This window comes from Camelus bactrianus, chromosome 14 (genome assembly GCF_048773025.1).
Source record: "Camelus bactrianus isolate YW-2024 breed Bactrian camel chromosome 14, ASM4877302v1, whole genome shotgun sequence".
Classification (NCBI taxonomy): Eukaryota; Metazoa; Chordata; class Mammalia; order Artiodactyla; family Camelidae; genus Camelus; species Camelus bactrianus.
In genome coordinates this window covers 30,297,249-30,315,309 of record NC_133552.1, presented here as the reverse complement: position 1 = coordinate 30,315,309, position 18,061 = coordinate 30,297,249, and the positions used below count along the sequence as shown (strand labels likewise).

Below are 18,061 nucleotides of genomic sequence, written 5' to 3'. Positions count from 1 at the left end.
ACTTGGATGACAAATGGCATCTTAAAAATGCCTCATGTCCACCATTTACTCTGGAATTGGGTTCCTGGCAGGTACCTCGCAGACACCCCATTTTAGTAACAGCCCCAGCACCCACCTAGGTGTTTAAGCTCATATTCAGTTTCCCCTGTTCCCTCCCCCAGCCCTGCTCTGGAATCAGTCCTATTATTTCCATCACTAAGCCCATCTCAAGTCTGGTTCTGCAGGGACCATGGCCGTAACCCCACAAGCTCACAGCATGTTGCCCTGAGTCACAGTCCTCTGAAGGGTGCTCCCTGTAAGGGGAGGCATCTCCTGGCATGGGTCGCCTCAGGAGGCACTGGATTCTCACAAAGGAGGCCCAGGAGAAGGGACTCGAGGTTGTCCCGTGATCTGAACTTTGAAGGGCCCGAGGTCTGGGGGAGCTGCTAGTTAGCAGACACACCTGCCAGTGAGCAGATGAGGATGGAGGAACCCAGGCAAGGCTGTTCTCACTCCAACCCCTGGGATCTTGGGAGCCACGGGAAAGGCCTGTGTCCAGGGCACAGCCGAGCCATCACAAATCCCAGCCTGCATTTGCCAACCCAGATAGCCTGGAATTCTACTTGCGACACTTACTTCTGTTCTGTTCCCCACCCAGAATGTGATGGACTCTTTCAGAAAGTCTGGCCTGTCTCAAGCGAGACCAAGTCAGTGAAAAACGAAGTGTCCACATTTGGACCAGAGCATGAAAGGAGAAACAAGGCCTCATGGTCAGCATGATGGTAGTGGCCAAACCGTTCCCCCGAGTGAGATGAACCAGGGTGGGGGTGAGAATCCAAAGTCCTTTGTCGGCCAAAGCATCTTCCTTCACGGCTGACTGGGGTGTTGGAGACTCACTACCGCAAACTAACGACATGGCCGTCAGTGGTGGACGCCAGCGGCAACAGACACAGAGTCAGCTATTTACTGCCAACATGGGTAAAAAGTACAGGCCGGTGCAGGGAGGCCTGCACGGCTGCTGAGACAAACCAGAGACCCAGCTCTGAATGCCCACTGGCTGAAACGGAGAGGAAGCTACGGTCCCCGTTAGCGGTCCCTGTGTCCACCAGATCCAGGTGAGCCAGCTACTTAGGAGAAGGCCATGTTGTCCTGATACTCAGAAAAACCAGCCTCGTAAAGGGAACAAAAGAGTGGCATGGATTTTAGACTCGCTTCTGCCCCTTTATGAAGGCAAAGTAAAATAAATGGCAAAGGGAAGTAGAATGCAAAAAGAAATAAAATAAGAAAACGGTGACTGCTTCCTCCAACATCGTCCCCTGCAGCTGCTCACCCCCGAGCCTGCCACCTCCTCACCAGTGACCGCCGGCCAGGAAGCGCCGTCACGCACGTCACACAGCGACAGCCCTGAACTGCGTGCCGAGCACGTTTGTGTAAAAGCGGGAATCGAGCAAGATGCTGCAGAATTTGACTTTACAAGTTTAAATACTCCATTAAAATAATCCCTCAGCAGCCAGCTATATCAATTAGCATCTCACTTCTTGAAAACAATCAAACAAATTTAATAAGGGTGCATTTGTCACCAAATATAAGGAGGACCAAACAGGGTCCTCAAAGCTAGGATTTTAACAGGTATCAAACACCAGTTGGTGTTGTGCTAACAAAGCAAATATTCCAAAAAATTAGAAAATAAAAAGATGACTAGGATAATATATGGGTCAAGGCAGCTGTTAAGTTTTTGCTTTTTAAAGTGATGGAGACAGCACGGAAGGCAATCTAGCTATTTCCAATGCATGGTGTGCACAGCCCACCTTTTCAGACACAACAACATGCTCACAGGGCAGTACAAGAGAAAAAGGAATAAAGAAAAAGGAAAAGAGGAACAAGAGAAAATTAGAAACTCATAAGAACAAAAATTACTTTGACAGCATGTACAAGAATTTACGTGAGTGTGTGAGGCCAGGAAATCGGGGACGGTGAGACCCACCCTCACCTCCTGCTCCAGGGAAGGCAGGGGCCTGAGAGGAGCGGCGCTGCCGGGGGACCCCAATGTGGTCAGCGCTCCTAACCAAAACTCCACCTACATGAGTCTAGGCAGCTTTTGAGCTACAAATTGTGGTCGCATTTCAGGCTGGACAGTTTTAGTCACTCCCATCAAGAGTAGCAGGAGAGAATTAGGCTCTGCTCCTGCACCAAAGCATTGTTTTAAATATTAATGACTGTGGAATAGTAAAAGCAACAATGGAGTAAAAGTGACTGGAGAAGAACGTGCTTGACCCAAGCTCACTGGCCGAGTTATCTCACTGATGTTCAGATGCTGGCTGAGCGCTTATTGTACCAACACAGACAGACCCACCAGGAGGGAGGTTTAATGCGCTGCTATATTTTGATGCCGAGAGCCATGCCTGGTACACGAGGTTCTGGGTAAACAATGGTGACTGTGTCAGCCACTATGGGCTAAGAACACATCTAGCTACTCCGCCAATCCAAAGGGCAGACTTCAAAAGGCAAAAACAAGCTGGCATTGTCTGGTGGGTCTGCAGACTCAGAGCCAAGCAGTTGCTGAGCAAAAGTGTCAACAGTGACTCCTATGACAAAAGAGGAGGCACTGGCCAGGGGGTTGGGGCTGGGCTCCAGGCTTCCACTGCTCACCCACCAGTCTGTCCATGGGGAGAAGGTGGTCCCTGCTTACGTTGCACCGATGCACCTACGATGACTAACACCTGGGGGCTCAGCAGGAGGTGACAGGTGAGGTGAACGGAGCCAGCCTCGGTGTAGCACGGTACTGGAAGCTGTGCCCTCAGCAGTACCCAGTCTCCTAAACCTGCCACCTCATCTCCAAGGAGCAGAAGGGGTGTGCGGGCATGTAGATCACAGGGCCCTGTGAGGACAAGTACAGATCATGGCCACGACATAACTTGCCCCTTCCTTAAGCCATAGATGCATGTCCGGGGATGAACTGAAAATTCACCCAGAGCCCGCCAGGCACCAAATGCAGGTGGGACTCGGGTCCCCTATGCCTCTCACTCACAGGGCTGGTCTGGACTTTCTTTTTATCAATTCTCTGGCATCTTCTCCTCCAACTTACCAACAACCAGAAAGTAGGTTCTGATCTTAGGTAAGTTCAAGAATCACAGAGCACTGCCTCAAGAGCGGGCCCGGCAGCACGTGCCAGGTCCTCCGACCGCCACCTGTGGGACCGCCATGAGCGCTCTCCAGTATCAAAGCCCGAGGCCGTAGGCCGGGGAGACACAGCTTCCCTCACTTTCCCCAGCAAAGGGGGACCACCTCTCGGCAAAGGCATCTCACCCTCTTCTGCCCGAGGGACAGCACGATAGATACAAGGGGAAACAGAGCAGAAATTGGGGGGGGTTAGGCAGCCCAGAAGAGCTCATCTGCACTTCCGAGGCAAAGTTGGCTGTTGACTTAATCACAGGGACAAAGTGAGGATGAACCTTTCCCTGCTCTGTCCCATACTCCGTGATATGCCTTTCCCTGCATAAGGAGTTCATTCAGAAGTCCCTGGAGGTGTTTCTGATGTCCTAACTTGGCATGGTGGCTGTCGGGCAGAAAGAGAGGGCCTGAGCCATGCAGGTGCTGGGCCTGGGAGGCAGGAGACACTGGCTTCACCCCCAGCTCAACCAGCGCCTCGTTCTGTGTCTCGGGATTCAGCATCTCATCTATAAGCAAAGGGATGAGACTGTCCCAGGACAGGCTGCCCAACAGAAATGAAATGAGAGCCATTGTAAAGAAAGTTTCCCAGTTGCCACATTTAAAACGGGAAACAAAGAAACAAAGAAACAAACAAAATCTAGAAAATGATTTTAAGAACAGACCTTACTTAATCTACTGTATGTAAAATACTATCCTTTTGACATGTAATCAATATAGAAAGTAACAAGATAATTTACATTCTTTTTACTAGACAAGTCTCAGCGTCTGATGTGCATTTGACCTACAGCACATCTCAGCTCAGAGCAGCCTCCTCCCCAGCGCTCCTAGCATCAGTGGCTGTGGCTAATCTATTGGACAGCAACTCCAGGGTTCCCACCAGGGTTCCTGGCTGAGAAGCGGGAGTAAGTGTCCACACTAACCCTAAAAGGATCTCTGTGAAAAAAAGGCGGATTCACTTTTAAATGTCTGTAAACCGGCGGGCATTACCTCCCTTCCCCCTTGGCTACAAGACAGCCCTCTTCCTTGCCGATCCATTTCTGGATGTAGGGAAGCAACCTGGCACACAGCCAGGACGGACGGGCATCCAGGTAGAATTACCTGCTGTCTGTGTCCAGTCCCATGAAGTCCTCCTTCTCAAACAGGATGCAGAAGAGGGGGATCTTGTCCCCAGACTTGTCGGGGGGCCCATCCAGCCACTTGGACTTGAGCATGATGAAGAGTGACTCAGAGTGACTCAGTGAATTCCTCGATCATCTTCTCCACCATCCTGCAGTCCTCGTAGTTTGAAGGCCATGACGGTGGGTGGCTGCTCTGCTACCTCCCCATGCAGCACAAAGACAAAGAGCTGAGAGTCATTAAGCGTGGTGCCATACAGCTCCTCTGCACGTGGAGCTTCTCGAAGGCCTTGGCCGAGAGGCAGTCGGTAATGGTGACAAGGCCCACGACCTTGCGGTGGGTCTGGAAGACGCTTCACCCATTCTCGGGCACATAGTGGTGCCTGTAGTGGATACAGAGTGCCCAGGGGGAGCTGCAAGGGATGATTTGGCTCACCAAGGAGATTTGCTTATAGATGCAAAGGAAATTCTCCTCTGAGATGATCCCCATGTGTTGGACCACCACGGGGAGAGTCTCGTAGTCCTCAGCACACTGCACGTAGTCAGGGATTCTCATGTAGCAGGCCCTGCCGAGAGGGGAGAGGAGATCGAGTTACATACTGTGCTGTGTTCTGCGGGCCCCTCTGCATTGCAGTGACCTGGTGTGTACCAGCCAGAAGGCAAGGGAAGCCCAAGCAAAGCCGGGGGTACAGTTTGTCCTCAGAGTCTACACATGGCTACTGTAGCTCGGATCACATTACCCAGCTTTTGGTCTAGGCTTCCTGCCCTTGCAGAAAAGGGTCATTTCTTGTTTTCTGTTTCCAAGCACCTAGCCAGACCCTGATGAAAAGTCAGTGCTCAAACTCCTGAATAAAGAAATGAACAAAGGAACTGCTTTCCCTACACCCCTTCAGCAGAATATAAAGAAAAGGACCACAGTGGGATCAAAAGATCTGGATTTCAACTCCAATTTATTTGAACTTCTAAGCTGCAGAATAATGGAGAAGAAAACTTGCCTTGGGGATGAGGGTACAGTTCAGTGGTAGAGCACGTGCTTAGCATGTACGAGGTCCTGTGTTCAATCCCCAGTACCTCATTTTAAAAAATGAAACAAATAAATAAACCTAATTACACTCCTCAAAAAATATTTTTAATTCAAATTTCAAAAACACTTTGCAACTGACACAACATTGTAAACTTGACTATACTTGAATTAAAAAAAAAAAAAATCCTTGCCTTACAAGAATATATCTGGATTATGGAAGTTTGCAAATGTAAAATGCTTAGGGTACCACCTGCATAACAAGGGGGGACTGTACAAATTTACTATCCCTCCTTTATGAGCTATATATTTTTGGGGGGGTTATAAAATCTCAGAGCTAATTTTCTCAGATTAAAAAATAGAAAACATTACCTGATTCTCAGTACTGCTGAAGAATCAGATAACCCTATGAAAGCATCTGACCCACAGAGGTTACTTAATAAATGTTTGTTGAATGAATGAATAAACAATCAAAGTGAATGCTGCTCCCTGCCACAGACCATCATAATGATACTGCCTGGAAATCCCAAGCCCACGTTCCACCCGACTCTACACTAACCACGTGGGTGACCTGGGCAGGCCTGTGTGCTTCTCTAAGCCCCAGTTTAATCATGAATAGAAATGAGGGCAATAACACAAACCTCGAAGTGTTAGTGAGTCAGTAATCAATTGTACCCCAACTTTGCAAGATGGAACCATTAAGGAAAATTGGGCAAAATGTCCATAGGCCCTCTCCATATTATCTCTTACAACTACATGGGAATCTACATTATATCTCAAAATAAAAAGTCTAATTTTTTGAAGAGGCTATTGAGGTTAAATGAGCTCACTGTCTCAAATAAGGGACACACAGTACAAATAGGACAATGCCCAGCCCATGAGATACACTCAGTTAACATTCCCACTGAACCCACTGGTCCCTCCAACTTCAGAGCACGAGGATGGGTCCTTACGGCCAGAGGCCACTGCACCTGACGGTAACAAAGCTAATGGTCCCCACTTCCAAGAGCCCCTGTCACCACCATACGTCTAATTTTGTATTTGTAATTTTTTTTTCTTTTTATTAAATAGAAACTCCCAATTGCATAGCATTCATGTCACCAAAACGTGACCACAGAGATTACGATGGCAGCCCTTCATGGTGAAACAATAAAATGAAAAGCCATTTCCATAAGACTTCTGTGTAAATCTACTAGGGAACTTCATCCTGGACTGAGAGGAAGAGGACTGGGGAGGAGGGGGCAATCTGGGGCAAACAGACCCATGGGCCACCTGTCCCACGATGGACTTTAGACTCAACCCTCACCCTTCAGGAACTTCAAAATACATACAGACAGAGTGCTATGGACAAGATTTTTTTTTTTAAAGAAATCCCTGACGCCCTAGCAGGTCTTGTTTCTACCGAGACACAATGTCTTATGTGTATAATGTTTCACAAAATCCCTAAAATATTATCACCCCAACTTGACACATTAAGAAACTGAGGGAGAAAGGTTTATCACATTGTGAAAGATTAGAGAGAGGCCACGTCAGACACCGTATTAAAATCCAAGCCCCTGCTCCAGTACTCATACTAGAAAGTGTGACATACTGCCCCTTTCCTGCCCTCTCCCTGCAATAAATCTCTGAAGAGTCTTTTCTGTGCCATCTGGAATCACAATGACATCAATTTTCCACAAAGAGCTATGTCACTCATTGGATGAAGTATCAAAATCTAAAAGGTTGAGGTGGGAGTAGAGATTTGTTTTTTTCTGTTTCTCAAAGGAAACATGGCTTTAAAAGAAACTGAAAAGCGCTTATCTAGTCTAAGCCCTCATTGTGCAGAGAAGGAAACGGAGGCTCAGAAGAGATGAGGAAAGGGCCTTATTAACAAATATTGCCTCAGCGCAGCACCAAGCCAGCCCTGGGCACTGCTGGGGGAGGATCTGGGAGGCCCAGAAGAATGAGTGTTAGAAAAAGGAAAGAGAAGAAGCATACAAGGCCCTGTCTCTACACCACCATAACTTGAAGTTCCAGCAAATTTCCCAGTATGGGTGCACCCAATATTAAGGTGGGCTAAACAGGTTATAGAAACCTGGAAGTCTCAACCATAGTGGAAATTCCAACATTTACTGTGTTTTTTTCCCAGTTCAAGCATCAGCTCAGTGGGTGCTCTGTACCAGGGACTACACGAGGCCTGGAGTACTCCCAAATACAGATCTATATTGCCACGTGTGCAAGCCACATAAAGGCCCACCAGAAGAAAAGCGCCACAGATAAGATGGAATTACTGAAACTGAAAGCAGCCAACCAGAATATATTACTAGGAAAAATGGTGCTGCTAGAAATGGACTCATGGACATAGAAAGCAAATTGTGGTTAGCAGGCAGGAAAGGGGGGATTAACAGATACACATTAATAAATATAAAATAAATGACATGGACCTACTATATAGCACAGGGAACTATATTCAGAGTCTTGTAATGAGTTGTACTAAAAACAATCTAAAACATATTTATATACGTATGCATATGTTTATAACTGAATCTCTGCTGGACACCTGAAACTAACATTGTAAATTGACTACACTTCAATAAAAAATAATTTAAAAAAATAAGTAAAAATAAAAGAAACGCCATTAAGAAAAAATAAAAGAACAATGTAATCCCCTTAGCTGTAGCTGGTGGAGAATTCTGGTTGCAAGCACCAAGTCCACTGGATCACTCAATCACTGAATGTCACTCTTTCTGATCATCAGAGTCACTTGGCTTCACTGAGGTTATTTTTCTCTTCTGTGAAAGGCTACAGTTGCAACTAACGATGTATAGAATCTCATCATTCACAAGCCCAACAATTAGTGAGGACTTCCCAAGGGCCAGGCTCTGGACAGATGAAAAGATAAGGTCCTAGATATATTCATGGGTAGAAGTTTATGTCATAAAGACATTAATTCTTCCTGTTTTGATAGACAGATTCTATGCAATTCTGATTAGAATTCCTACCAGATTTTTTGTGGAATGTAACAAGTTAGTTTATGGTCAGGAAGAGCCAAGAAACTTCTTTAGAACCACCACTGGGTAGGGGTGGATAGGTCATTCATTTCTACTGTTCTTTCTGAAGTGATGAAAACGTTCTGGAATAATAATGGTTGCACCACTGTGAATATGCTAAAAGCTGCTGAATTGTACCATTTAAATGGGTGGACTTCATGGTGTGTGAACAATATCACAATAAAGCTGTTATATGAAAAAATATTTCTTGACAATTATTTTTCCCTCTATACAACTAGTCTACCCCACTATTTAAGAAAAGATAAAACCAAAACAAACCAAACTGTGCCAGGAGCTCTTTAGGACTGCAATGTCCCTAGGTCTCCAATGCCTCTGGTGGTGCTATTCCTGTTAACACACACTAGCTGGGCTGGGCTAATTAGGGACTGTAACTATCTTTTTAAAATCGACGGTCACACGTTTCACCCTGGGAGAGGGAAGGAAGGAGAATGTCACAGCCTCATGCCTTCAGCTCATTTTTAACTGAAAAAATCCCTGCTTTCAACACTGTAATCCCTCTCACTATAAAAACACTTGACATCATCAAGCACCGCCATCATAACACCTGAAAGAATTCAAGGTACTTACCTGGGGCAGAAACACTGAGGGAGGAGACAGAATCTCGCTCAGCACTGACGATCCCTTTTTCCGATCCCTTTTTCCGACTCCACCAGGAGAAGCTGGGCTTTACAGCCGGAGGCTCTCAGCCCAGGGAGCAGCGCCCACGCTGCTGAGCTGGCCCTCAGGGAGCGGGAAAGGGAGAGGAGGGCAGCCCCGGGGTCGCGGGGCAGGGAAAGCGGTGGGGGGTGGGGACACGGGCTGCAGCCTCGCTCGGAGGCCAGCCACAGCCCCAGCCACCCGCCCCTGTCCCAGTCCGCAGACCCCGCCAACGCGGGACACAGCCCGCCCGGGGGCTGGGACGGGTCGGTGGCCGAGGAGAGGAAGCCCGGGAGGAGAGGACTCGCGGGTGGGAGAGGGGAAGGGGACGCCAGCCGCTGACTGAGGGGAGCCCGGCTGGGGCGGGAGGCGGCAGGTGCACACCTGGCCCTGGACAGCTGTGGCCGGGGCGCCGGGGCGCCGGGGCAGGTGGCGTGGGCACAGAGGGCTGGCCCCGAGCAATTCAGCTGAACACACGCTGACTCACGCCCTCGCGGGCTGTGACACGCGGACCGCCCTCCCGCAGCCGCCTGACCCCTTTCTCGGGAGCCCCCACCTTTCACTTCCAGAGCCAGAGGCCCCGGCCCAGGGCAGGAGCCAAAGGCCTACCAGGCGACAGAGCTGAGAAGGTTTTGTGGCCGATCCCTGGCTGGGAGCTGGAGCTTCCAAACCACCGTCCAGCTGGCACTGACTGCGCATGCGTAGGAGGGCCAGCGATCCTCTGGGTTCTGCGAGAGAAGCTAGGGCAGCAAGGGAGGGAGAAGATGGGAGGAGGAAGAAAGGAGGGGAAAAGTGGAGGGAGACTGATGGACAGGAGAAGCAGAGAGAAGGGAGGGATCTGGAGAGGGGAGGGGAATAGCGGAGATGGAGAGAAAAAGCTTTACCTCTGGGGGCACCCCGAAGGAGGAAGCAGTCCTGTCTCTGTACCCTTCTCTAACCCTTCAGTGCCCGCAGCTCAAGTTTTACCTCCCTGGTCCAGCCCTCCAGCCGATGCCTCTGAAGAACCCCTACAGGTATCACACCGTTGCCACCATGCGGAGCTGGGTTTCCTGTTGCTCCGGGAACCAAGAACCCGCAGGTGTTGTCGCTCAGAACTACCTTGGGAAGAGTACATATTCCCCTTTTACACGCTGGGAAACAGGCAGGCATAATCTCTGCCTTAGTTCCACTGTCCCAGGTTTTGGGCTGGCAGGGACCGGGAAGTACAAGATCAGAGCCGCAGACTGAGCAGACTTCCTGAGTGTTGGTGTGTAGTCCGCATCCCTCCTGGGTAAACCACACTCCACCTAGTGGAACCATCAAGGGCTCACATTAGGTCCCTGGGTGTGGGAGAGCTGTCCTCAGTTCCAGTGCCCAGCTTGCTAGGTAGATAGGAGTGTTACCGAGTCCAAATTCATTCTCCTCAGTGCAGGACAGGCCAATAAGTTGGGAGACCAGGTGTTGGGGCAAGGAATAGCAAGTTTCTGTAGACCTAGATGGCAAACTAATGTCCTGGAAAACCATCTCCCCAAGTCAGAATTCAGGCTTCTTTCCTACATGTTTGGTTGTTGCAAACTTCTTGGTGTATGTATACTTTGTTGTTAGAATCCTTTGTTTTTGCAGCTATCTGCCTGGGTCAAATCTCTGTAAACCTCCAGCAAAACAAACGTTATTTTCTATTCTGCAACTTGTTATCTTTTTATGAATGAACAAGTGTTAAATATCCTTAAAGGTCAGAGCCTTCAGAATAGGCTCTCCTGTATATTTCAGGCTCTAGGCAACATTGTTTTACAAGCAAAATGAAGCCTAGGAGACAGAGCACATGGTTAAAGTCAAAGGAACACATCTAATATGGAGTCAGATTTGTTCTTTCTATTACAGGGGCAGAAGCCACTTGAGGATTTAAATCTCTTTAAGTTAAAAATACCTAAAACTTTAAAGGAATTTACATACATAGGTGGGAATGTGCATAGCATATCTGGAAAAGCACACGAAGGATAGTAAACAGTGGCATCTCCAGGGAGGGCTTTAAGAAGAGAAGATGAGGGGAAACTTCTTTCACTTGTATATTTTTGTGCTGTGTTTGAATTATTTTTTAACCATATGCATGTATTTCTTTTTCAGTAAAAAAAAGTGTAATGAAGCAAAGGAGTAACTAGATCAGCAAATACAGCAGCCATGGAATCACTAAGCCAACACTTTTGATTTAAGCCAGGAAACATTTATTGACTCTCTGCTATGTGCCCAGTGCTGTTTTAAGACTTCTTTTATTATTCTTACTATTATTATTCTTACTATTCTTATTCTTATTTTATAAAATAATAACATGCTATCCCTCACCCCTGCCCAAGGCTGGTGGAAAACCAACTGAGCTTTTATTGAGTTGTTTTCCAAGTAGTAGAGATGAGTTATAAACAGAACACAACTTCAGGGCAAAACAGTCGGAGAGGTTTTCCAGCAGGCCAGACAGCTATGAAAGGTTTTCAATATAGGCGCCCAGAGGCTGAGAGAGAAAGCCTCCAGGACCCTACAAAAAGCTGCCCAAAGTGCCTTCTCCATGGCACTACTGAAATAGGAAAGAACAAATCTGACTCCATATTAGATCTGTTCCTTTGACTTTAACAAAGCCATGTTAATACGTTCCAGTGTTTTCATGGGTTATGATGTCACAGAGGAGATGGACAGGTCAACAAGGAACCACTCTGCCATGATCACGGAGCCGGGGAAAGGGATGGGCAGCAAGATGTATGACGCAGCCGCAGCTGTGCCCGCGCTTCTAGGCAGGTACCCAAAGTCACCTCTACAAGGTGTCAAACACTTGAGCCCAATTCCTCATCACCTGACATGTATTAAAGAGAAATGGAAACCTATAAAAGGCCAATAACCTTGGTGGGTACACCGTCCAAAGAGCAAAGTCACAGTTTGACAACTGGCCATCTCAGTTCCCTGGGATTCATTCTTGGAGAACCTTAAAAACCACTCCTCTGTCCTCAAGAAATGCTGCATATTTGTCCTCTCTTTGGTTCAGGGATGGAGCACGTTCAAGTGAACTTTAATGTCTGCACAGATTTGACTGTCTTTCTCCAGGTTCACTTGTCCATTCTAAAGAGGGCTGAGTTAAGTCCATCTTTCGTAAGATCTATTCCCTCCAGTGGCAACTCATTGAGCCTGCAATTAAAAGCCAACTGAACAAGACTGTCCTCAGCTAAAAAGTTAACCCACCCTTCACTGCTTTCTTAATCTCCTCTCCTGGCTAATTGCAACAGACAAACACCTCCCTCCACCAACCTCCCTGACTATACAGTTTGTCACCCCAAAGAGAAAGTAAGGTCCATAAAAGAGACAACTCCATAGTCACCTCTGAATTCCTAGCATATACTAATGTCAATAAATAGAACTATGATTATGGCTTCTTTCCTTTAAAACCTTCCTGGTTATTTGAATGAGACCTTGGAAGAGAGGTGTTTGCGGTCCAGTATTTTGATCCACAAGACTCTGGAGGCCTTTTTCGGAATGGCTGTTCACTGATTCATTCAAAACCTTCTAATTCCAGGAGTAGCTGTGATTTTCTGCCAGGAGTATGTGGTCACTCTCATGCCAGAAAAGCTTTAAACTAAATCTTTACTTTGGATTTGTTATTTTTCCCCTCTTCCAACAAAATTGACTTTCCTTACTTTCTTGCCTTGAGGAAGTTTTTTTTTTTCCAAGTTCACCATTTAGTAAACCAGGCTTCTCGGGATGGGCTTCTCTTTACATATGATCAGCCATCCAACTCCCAGTGTGAGAGGCCTGGGACTCAACTCCTGCCCTCCTGTCAAAGCAACTGAATCTCAGTTCAGGAGCCAACCGGCACCCCAGGGCTTCTAATGCTCACGTATCTCCCAGAATCCCTGCTTTCTGGTTTGTCTTGGCTTCTGAGGATTTCCCCTCACTTTCTTGACAATTAGCTGTGCAGCTTGAAAGATGAGGAAGGAAGCTTTTATTTCTTAATCAGCATTTTAAGGAACTTGTGTAATGAAGGTTTTCACGAGTTTATAGATCCCTCCATTGCCGAGACAGAAAACAAACTAGATATTTTCTAAATTTAGGTATCATGTGCATTTTTTCTTTTCTTTTCTTTTCTTTTCTTAACTGCTAACAGACATTTTTTAATAAAAAAATAATAAGGCCCCAAATAGGATAGAGCCTTGAAGGGGCATACAGAATTAAAGGGCAAAGACAGAAAAATGATAAATACTCTTCAAAGTTAATAAAATACATACACTATGGATCAGATCAGCAATTCTCAGTAACAGCTAATTGAAACATGACCATGAGGTAAAACTTCTCTCTTGTCAGGAGATAGCCAACAGAAAATAGAATTAAAACAAGAAACTAAAATTCTAAGTCTGGTGAGGTATAGAATGCTACCAGCTAAATGTGTCCCCTTCTGGAGAAGAGGGAGGCTCACCACCTCTTTACTGTGGAGCCTGAGCCCAGGGGAGGGCGGTGAAGTGAGTTCTGTAAGTACCCAGTTAGCAAAGTGAGTGATGAATAAAGAGACGTGAGCTTTGATGACAGAGATGATACTACTATACACTTGTCCTATAAAGTATGACTTCACGTTCAGTGATCAATACCTTGGGGTCCTCAGGGATTGAGATAATAGGAAAATGCACAGCCCGGGCACAGAGCTCCTTTTTGAGTTCATGACACTGCACTTAGATGTCTCAAGGGCAATTCCAACTCCACCTGCAAAGAGCTGACTTCACGGTGCTTCACCAGCCGTCCAGCCCAGGGCCCTTGGTCGGGGGCTAAGCTCTCCCTGTCTCTCCCAGCTCAGGCCCATCACTCACAGATGTGATTGGACCCCTTCTTCAGGGCCCAGGTTTCCTCAGTCACCCAGTCCCACAACCCTCATCTGTCCTACTAGGTACTCACTGGCACTCACTAAACACTGACTCTGTGCTGGGACCACGCTGCACACTGTGCACACGTTATCTCACTGGATCTCCACAGCAGTCCTGGGAAGTCGTTACATCACTGCTTCAATTGATTAGATAAATTGTTTCACTTCCTAGAGTGCGTCATCCAAAGTGACACGGCTACTGAGCCACAAACCTGGGACTGAAAACCACTTGAAAATTGAACACTGCTACACCTCGCAGCCACCCTGACTCATCACATCACCTCCTGCCGAGCCTTCTAAATGTTTCCAAGCATTCTACAAGACAAAAGTGATCCACGAGAGCACCCCACTCCCCTACTTTAAATCTGTCAATGACGGTCCACTGCCCTTAGGAGAAAGCCCCACCGGGCCTGAGCACAGCACAACGGCCCGGCATCTGCGTTCCCTGCACGGCCGCGCCGCCTCACCCACCACGCAGCTCTACACAGGCCGTGTCCAGGACAGGGATGCTGACCCCGTACAACCCGGGGCTTTTCTCACTCGAACAATGATCACCTTCAGTGGTCACACTCTTCATTGTTGACTCTCAGAAAAATGTTTTCTGAGGATGAATCAATATCTTTTTCCTTACAACTTCCATTCATTGATAATGAGCTCCCCTCAAAAGAGAGAAGATATAATTCTCAGTCTCCTTATCTGTAAAGTGAGAATAACAAGGAAATATGTGAGATTTTAAGAGAAATAATAATCATGTGAGGCCAAGGGACAATTCCCAACATACAGTAAGCACTCAATATGTGCTTACTTAATATTAGTAAGGATAGATTCCATTCCAGCAACCTTAAATCAATGTTTTATGGCTTTGTCCAACAGACTGACAAACTGTTGGACGAACCCCTTTGAGCAGATCAGCACAAGCCTACTGGGAGAGGTAAGTGCTGACTCCAGTTACAGCTGCAGCCAACCAGCACTAAGGGGCAGGGGCAGTTTGCTCAAACTCTACATGTTGCTTGAGCATTTAGTTGTCATTATTGAATAAAGACAGGTGTTCTTTAGTCAAAGCTCCTGAAACATAAATCTTCAAAATTGATGCAAATTAGGTTTCAAATACAACACTCTCACTAGAAATTGTTTGAAAATGATAGTCTTAGCTCCTCTGCACTTCAAAAGGGCATGTTCTTAATGTACCTGACTAAATACACTGAAAGGTTTGTTTAAAAGTAATTAAGATGAAGCCATCCTGAATAAGCTGTCAGTATCATCTGCACAAAGCCCCACCCAAGGGTCTTATTTCTCACTTCCACATAAGTGTTCAGGTAGCTTAACTTGGGTCTTGGTTTCTTATAACACAGGGGAGGGAAGAGTTGTGGATAGATTTATGTAGCAAATATAAACCTAGTGTATTTTCTGTGTAGGAATCCTAGAAATAAACAAATTGATATATAGTCCCACCCTTAAGAAGCTCAGCCTTTCCATTTACAACAGCATTAAAAATAAAATGAGAGATACATTTAACAAAAATTTACAAGATTTGTACATTGAACATTTTGAAGTATCTCCAAAATAAAATTTAAAAGATCTAAATATATGGAAGACATCCCATGTTCACGGAATGGTAGACAATATTGCTAAAAATGTTAAGACTCCCCAAAGTGATCTACAAATTCAGTGGAATCCCTATGAAAATTCCAGGTGACTTCTTTGGAAAAATTGAAAAACTGATCCCAATATTCATATGGAACTGCAAGGGGACCAGGACAGCCTAAACAATCTTGAAAAAGTAGAGCAAATTTGGAGTACTCACTTTAAATTGTACTAAAAAGCTATAGTACTCAAGTCAGTATGGTATTGGCATAAGTTTGGATAAATAAATCTATGAGACACAATAAAAACCCAGGGGGAAAAAACTTACATTTACAATCAGTTTTCCACAAGGGTGCAAACAACACTCCACTGAAAGAACAGTCTATTCAACAAATGGTGCAGAGATAGCTAGGTATCTGCAGGCAAAAGAATGAATCTGAAATCTGGACCCCCTTATTGTATATAACAAATAAAAATTAATTCAAATTGGATCACAGACAGAAACGTAATAACTAAACCTATAAACTTTCTGAAAGAAGACACAGTATAAATCTTTGTGGTCTTAGGATAGGCTTTAGTTTCCTAGATACAATAGCAAGAGCACAAGTGATAAAAAATAAAAGCAGATAAACTGGACTTCATTAAATTAAAACCTTTTTCTTACAAAGGACATCATAAAGAAAGTGAAATGACTGGGGAAGGGGTTATCTGAAGTGATAGAGTGCATGCTTAACAAGAAAAATAAATTAAATCAATACATCTAATTACCTCCCCTGTAAAGAAATTGTTTTAATGTTTAAAAAAGCTTAAGTGAAAGGACAACATGCAAAATAGGAGAAAAATTTTGCAAAGCATATATCTAATAAGGGACTAGTATCCAGGATATATAACAAATGTTTACAACTGAACAATACAAAGAAAATAGACCCAATTTTTAAATTTGCCAAAGATTTAAATAGATACACAATTGGCCAATAAGCATATGAAAAGATGCTCAGCATCACTAGCCAAATCAAAATCAAAACGAGATCTCATTTTACACCCACTATGATGTTTATTATCAAAGCATGGACAATAACAAGTGTCGTTCAGGAGGCAGAGAAACCTCATAGGCTGCCAGTGGAAAGGGACAATGGTGCAGCTTCTTTGGAGAAGTCTGGTGTTTCCTCAATAGCTTAGAGTTATATGGCTCAGCAATTCCACTCCTACATATAGAGTCATCCCTCAGTATCCTCGGGGGGTTGGCTTCAGGAACCCACCACCATGGATTCCATAATCAAAGGATGTTCGAGTCCCTTTACAACCAGCCATCTGGATCCATGAAGTGGAAACTACAGATATGGCGGGCCAACTGTACAGCCAACAGAATGAAAACATATTCTCACAAAATCTTGCACATCAATATTCATGGCAGTATCATTCAGAGTAGCCAAAGGTTACAAACAATATCCATCCATCAATGAACGGATAAACAAAATTACCAAGAATAGTCCCACAAACTTTTGGTCATTGAATCTTTGACAAAGGAGGTGAGAACATACAATGGAGTAAAGACAGCCTCTTCAGCAAATGGTGTAGTGAAAACTGGACAGATGCATGTAAATCAATGAAGTTAGACTACTCCCTCACAGCACACACAAAAATAAATTCAAAATGGCTTAAAGACTTAAACATGTAGACAAGACTCTATAAACCTCTTAGAAGAAAACATAGGCAAACTTCTGACATACATCTCAGCAATGTTCTCCTAGAGCAGTCTACTCAAGCAATAGAAATACAAGCAAAAATATACAAGTGGGATCTAATTAAACTTACAAGCTTTTGCACAGCAAAGGAAACAGTAAGCAAAACAAAAAGAAAACCTATGGAATGGGAGAAAATATTTACAATAAATGAAACTGACAAGGGCTTAATTCCCAGAATATGTATACTGCTTTTACACTTAATAAGAAAGAAAAACAAACAATTCAATCCAAAAATGGGCAGAAGAACTTAAGAAACATTTCTCCAATGAAGACATACAAATGGTCAATAGGCACATGAATAAATGCTCAATATCATTATCAGAGAAATGCAAATCAAAACTACAATCAAGTATCACCTCTCACCATTCAGAATAGCCATGATTCAGAAGTTCACAAACAATAAATGCTGGACAGGCTGTGGAGAATAGGGAACCGTCCTACACTGTGGTGGGAATGAAGTTTGGTGGAGCCATTGTGGATAACAGTATAGAGGTTTCTCAAAAGACAAAAAATTGACCTCCCATATGACCCAGCAAACCTGGGCATATACCCAGAAGGAATCGTAATTCAAAAGGACACCTACACCCCAATGTAATATTTATTTATATATCATTTACATTTACAGCAGCATTATTTACAATAGCAAGACATGGAAACAACCTAAATGTCCACTGACAGATGACTGGATAAAGAGGTTTTAGTATAATTGTACAATAGGCTACTATTCAGACATAAAAATATAATAAAATAATGCCATTTGCAGCAACATGAATGGACCTGGTGAATGTCATTCTAAGTGAAGTAAGCCAGAAAGAGAAAGAAAAATACCATATGAGATCGCTCACATGTGGAATCTAAAAAAAAACCAAAAAAGAAAAAACAAAGAAACAAAA

The 18,061-nt window shown here is 45.0% G+C and overlaps 1 protein-coding gene across 15 annotated transcripts in view; it reads right to left on the bottom strand.

Moving 5' to 3' along the window:
* The window catches only part of LOC123615342 (uncharacterized), a 156,319-nt gene that overhangs the window by 48,656 nt on the left and 89,602 nt on the right, over positions 1-18,061 (bottom strand). For 11 of the 15 annotated variants that reach the window (XM_074378272.1, XM_074378264.1, XM_074378266.1 and 8 more), the window contains 2 exons: positions 8,904-9,810; positions 4,249-4,831 (listed from right to left, as the gene is read on the bottom strand). In XM_074378272.1, coding sequence (XP_074234373.1) covers positions 9,532-9,810 — 279 coding nt within the window. In that variant the 3' untranslated portion in view covers positions 4,249-4,831; positions 8,904-9,531. The other 4 variants (XM_074378278.1, XM_074378270.1, XM_074378277.1 and 1 more) reach the window with 4 other exon arrangements.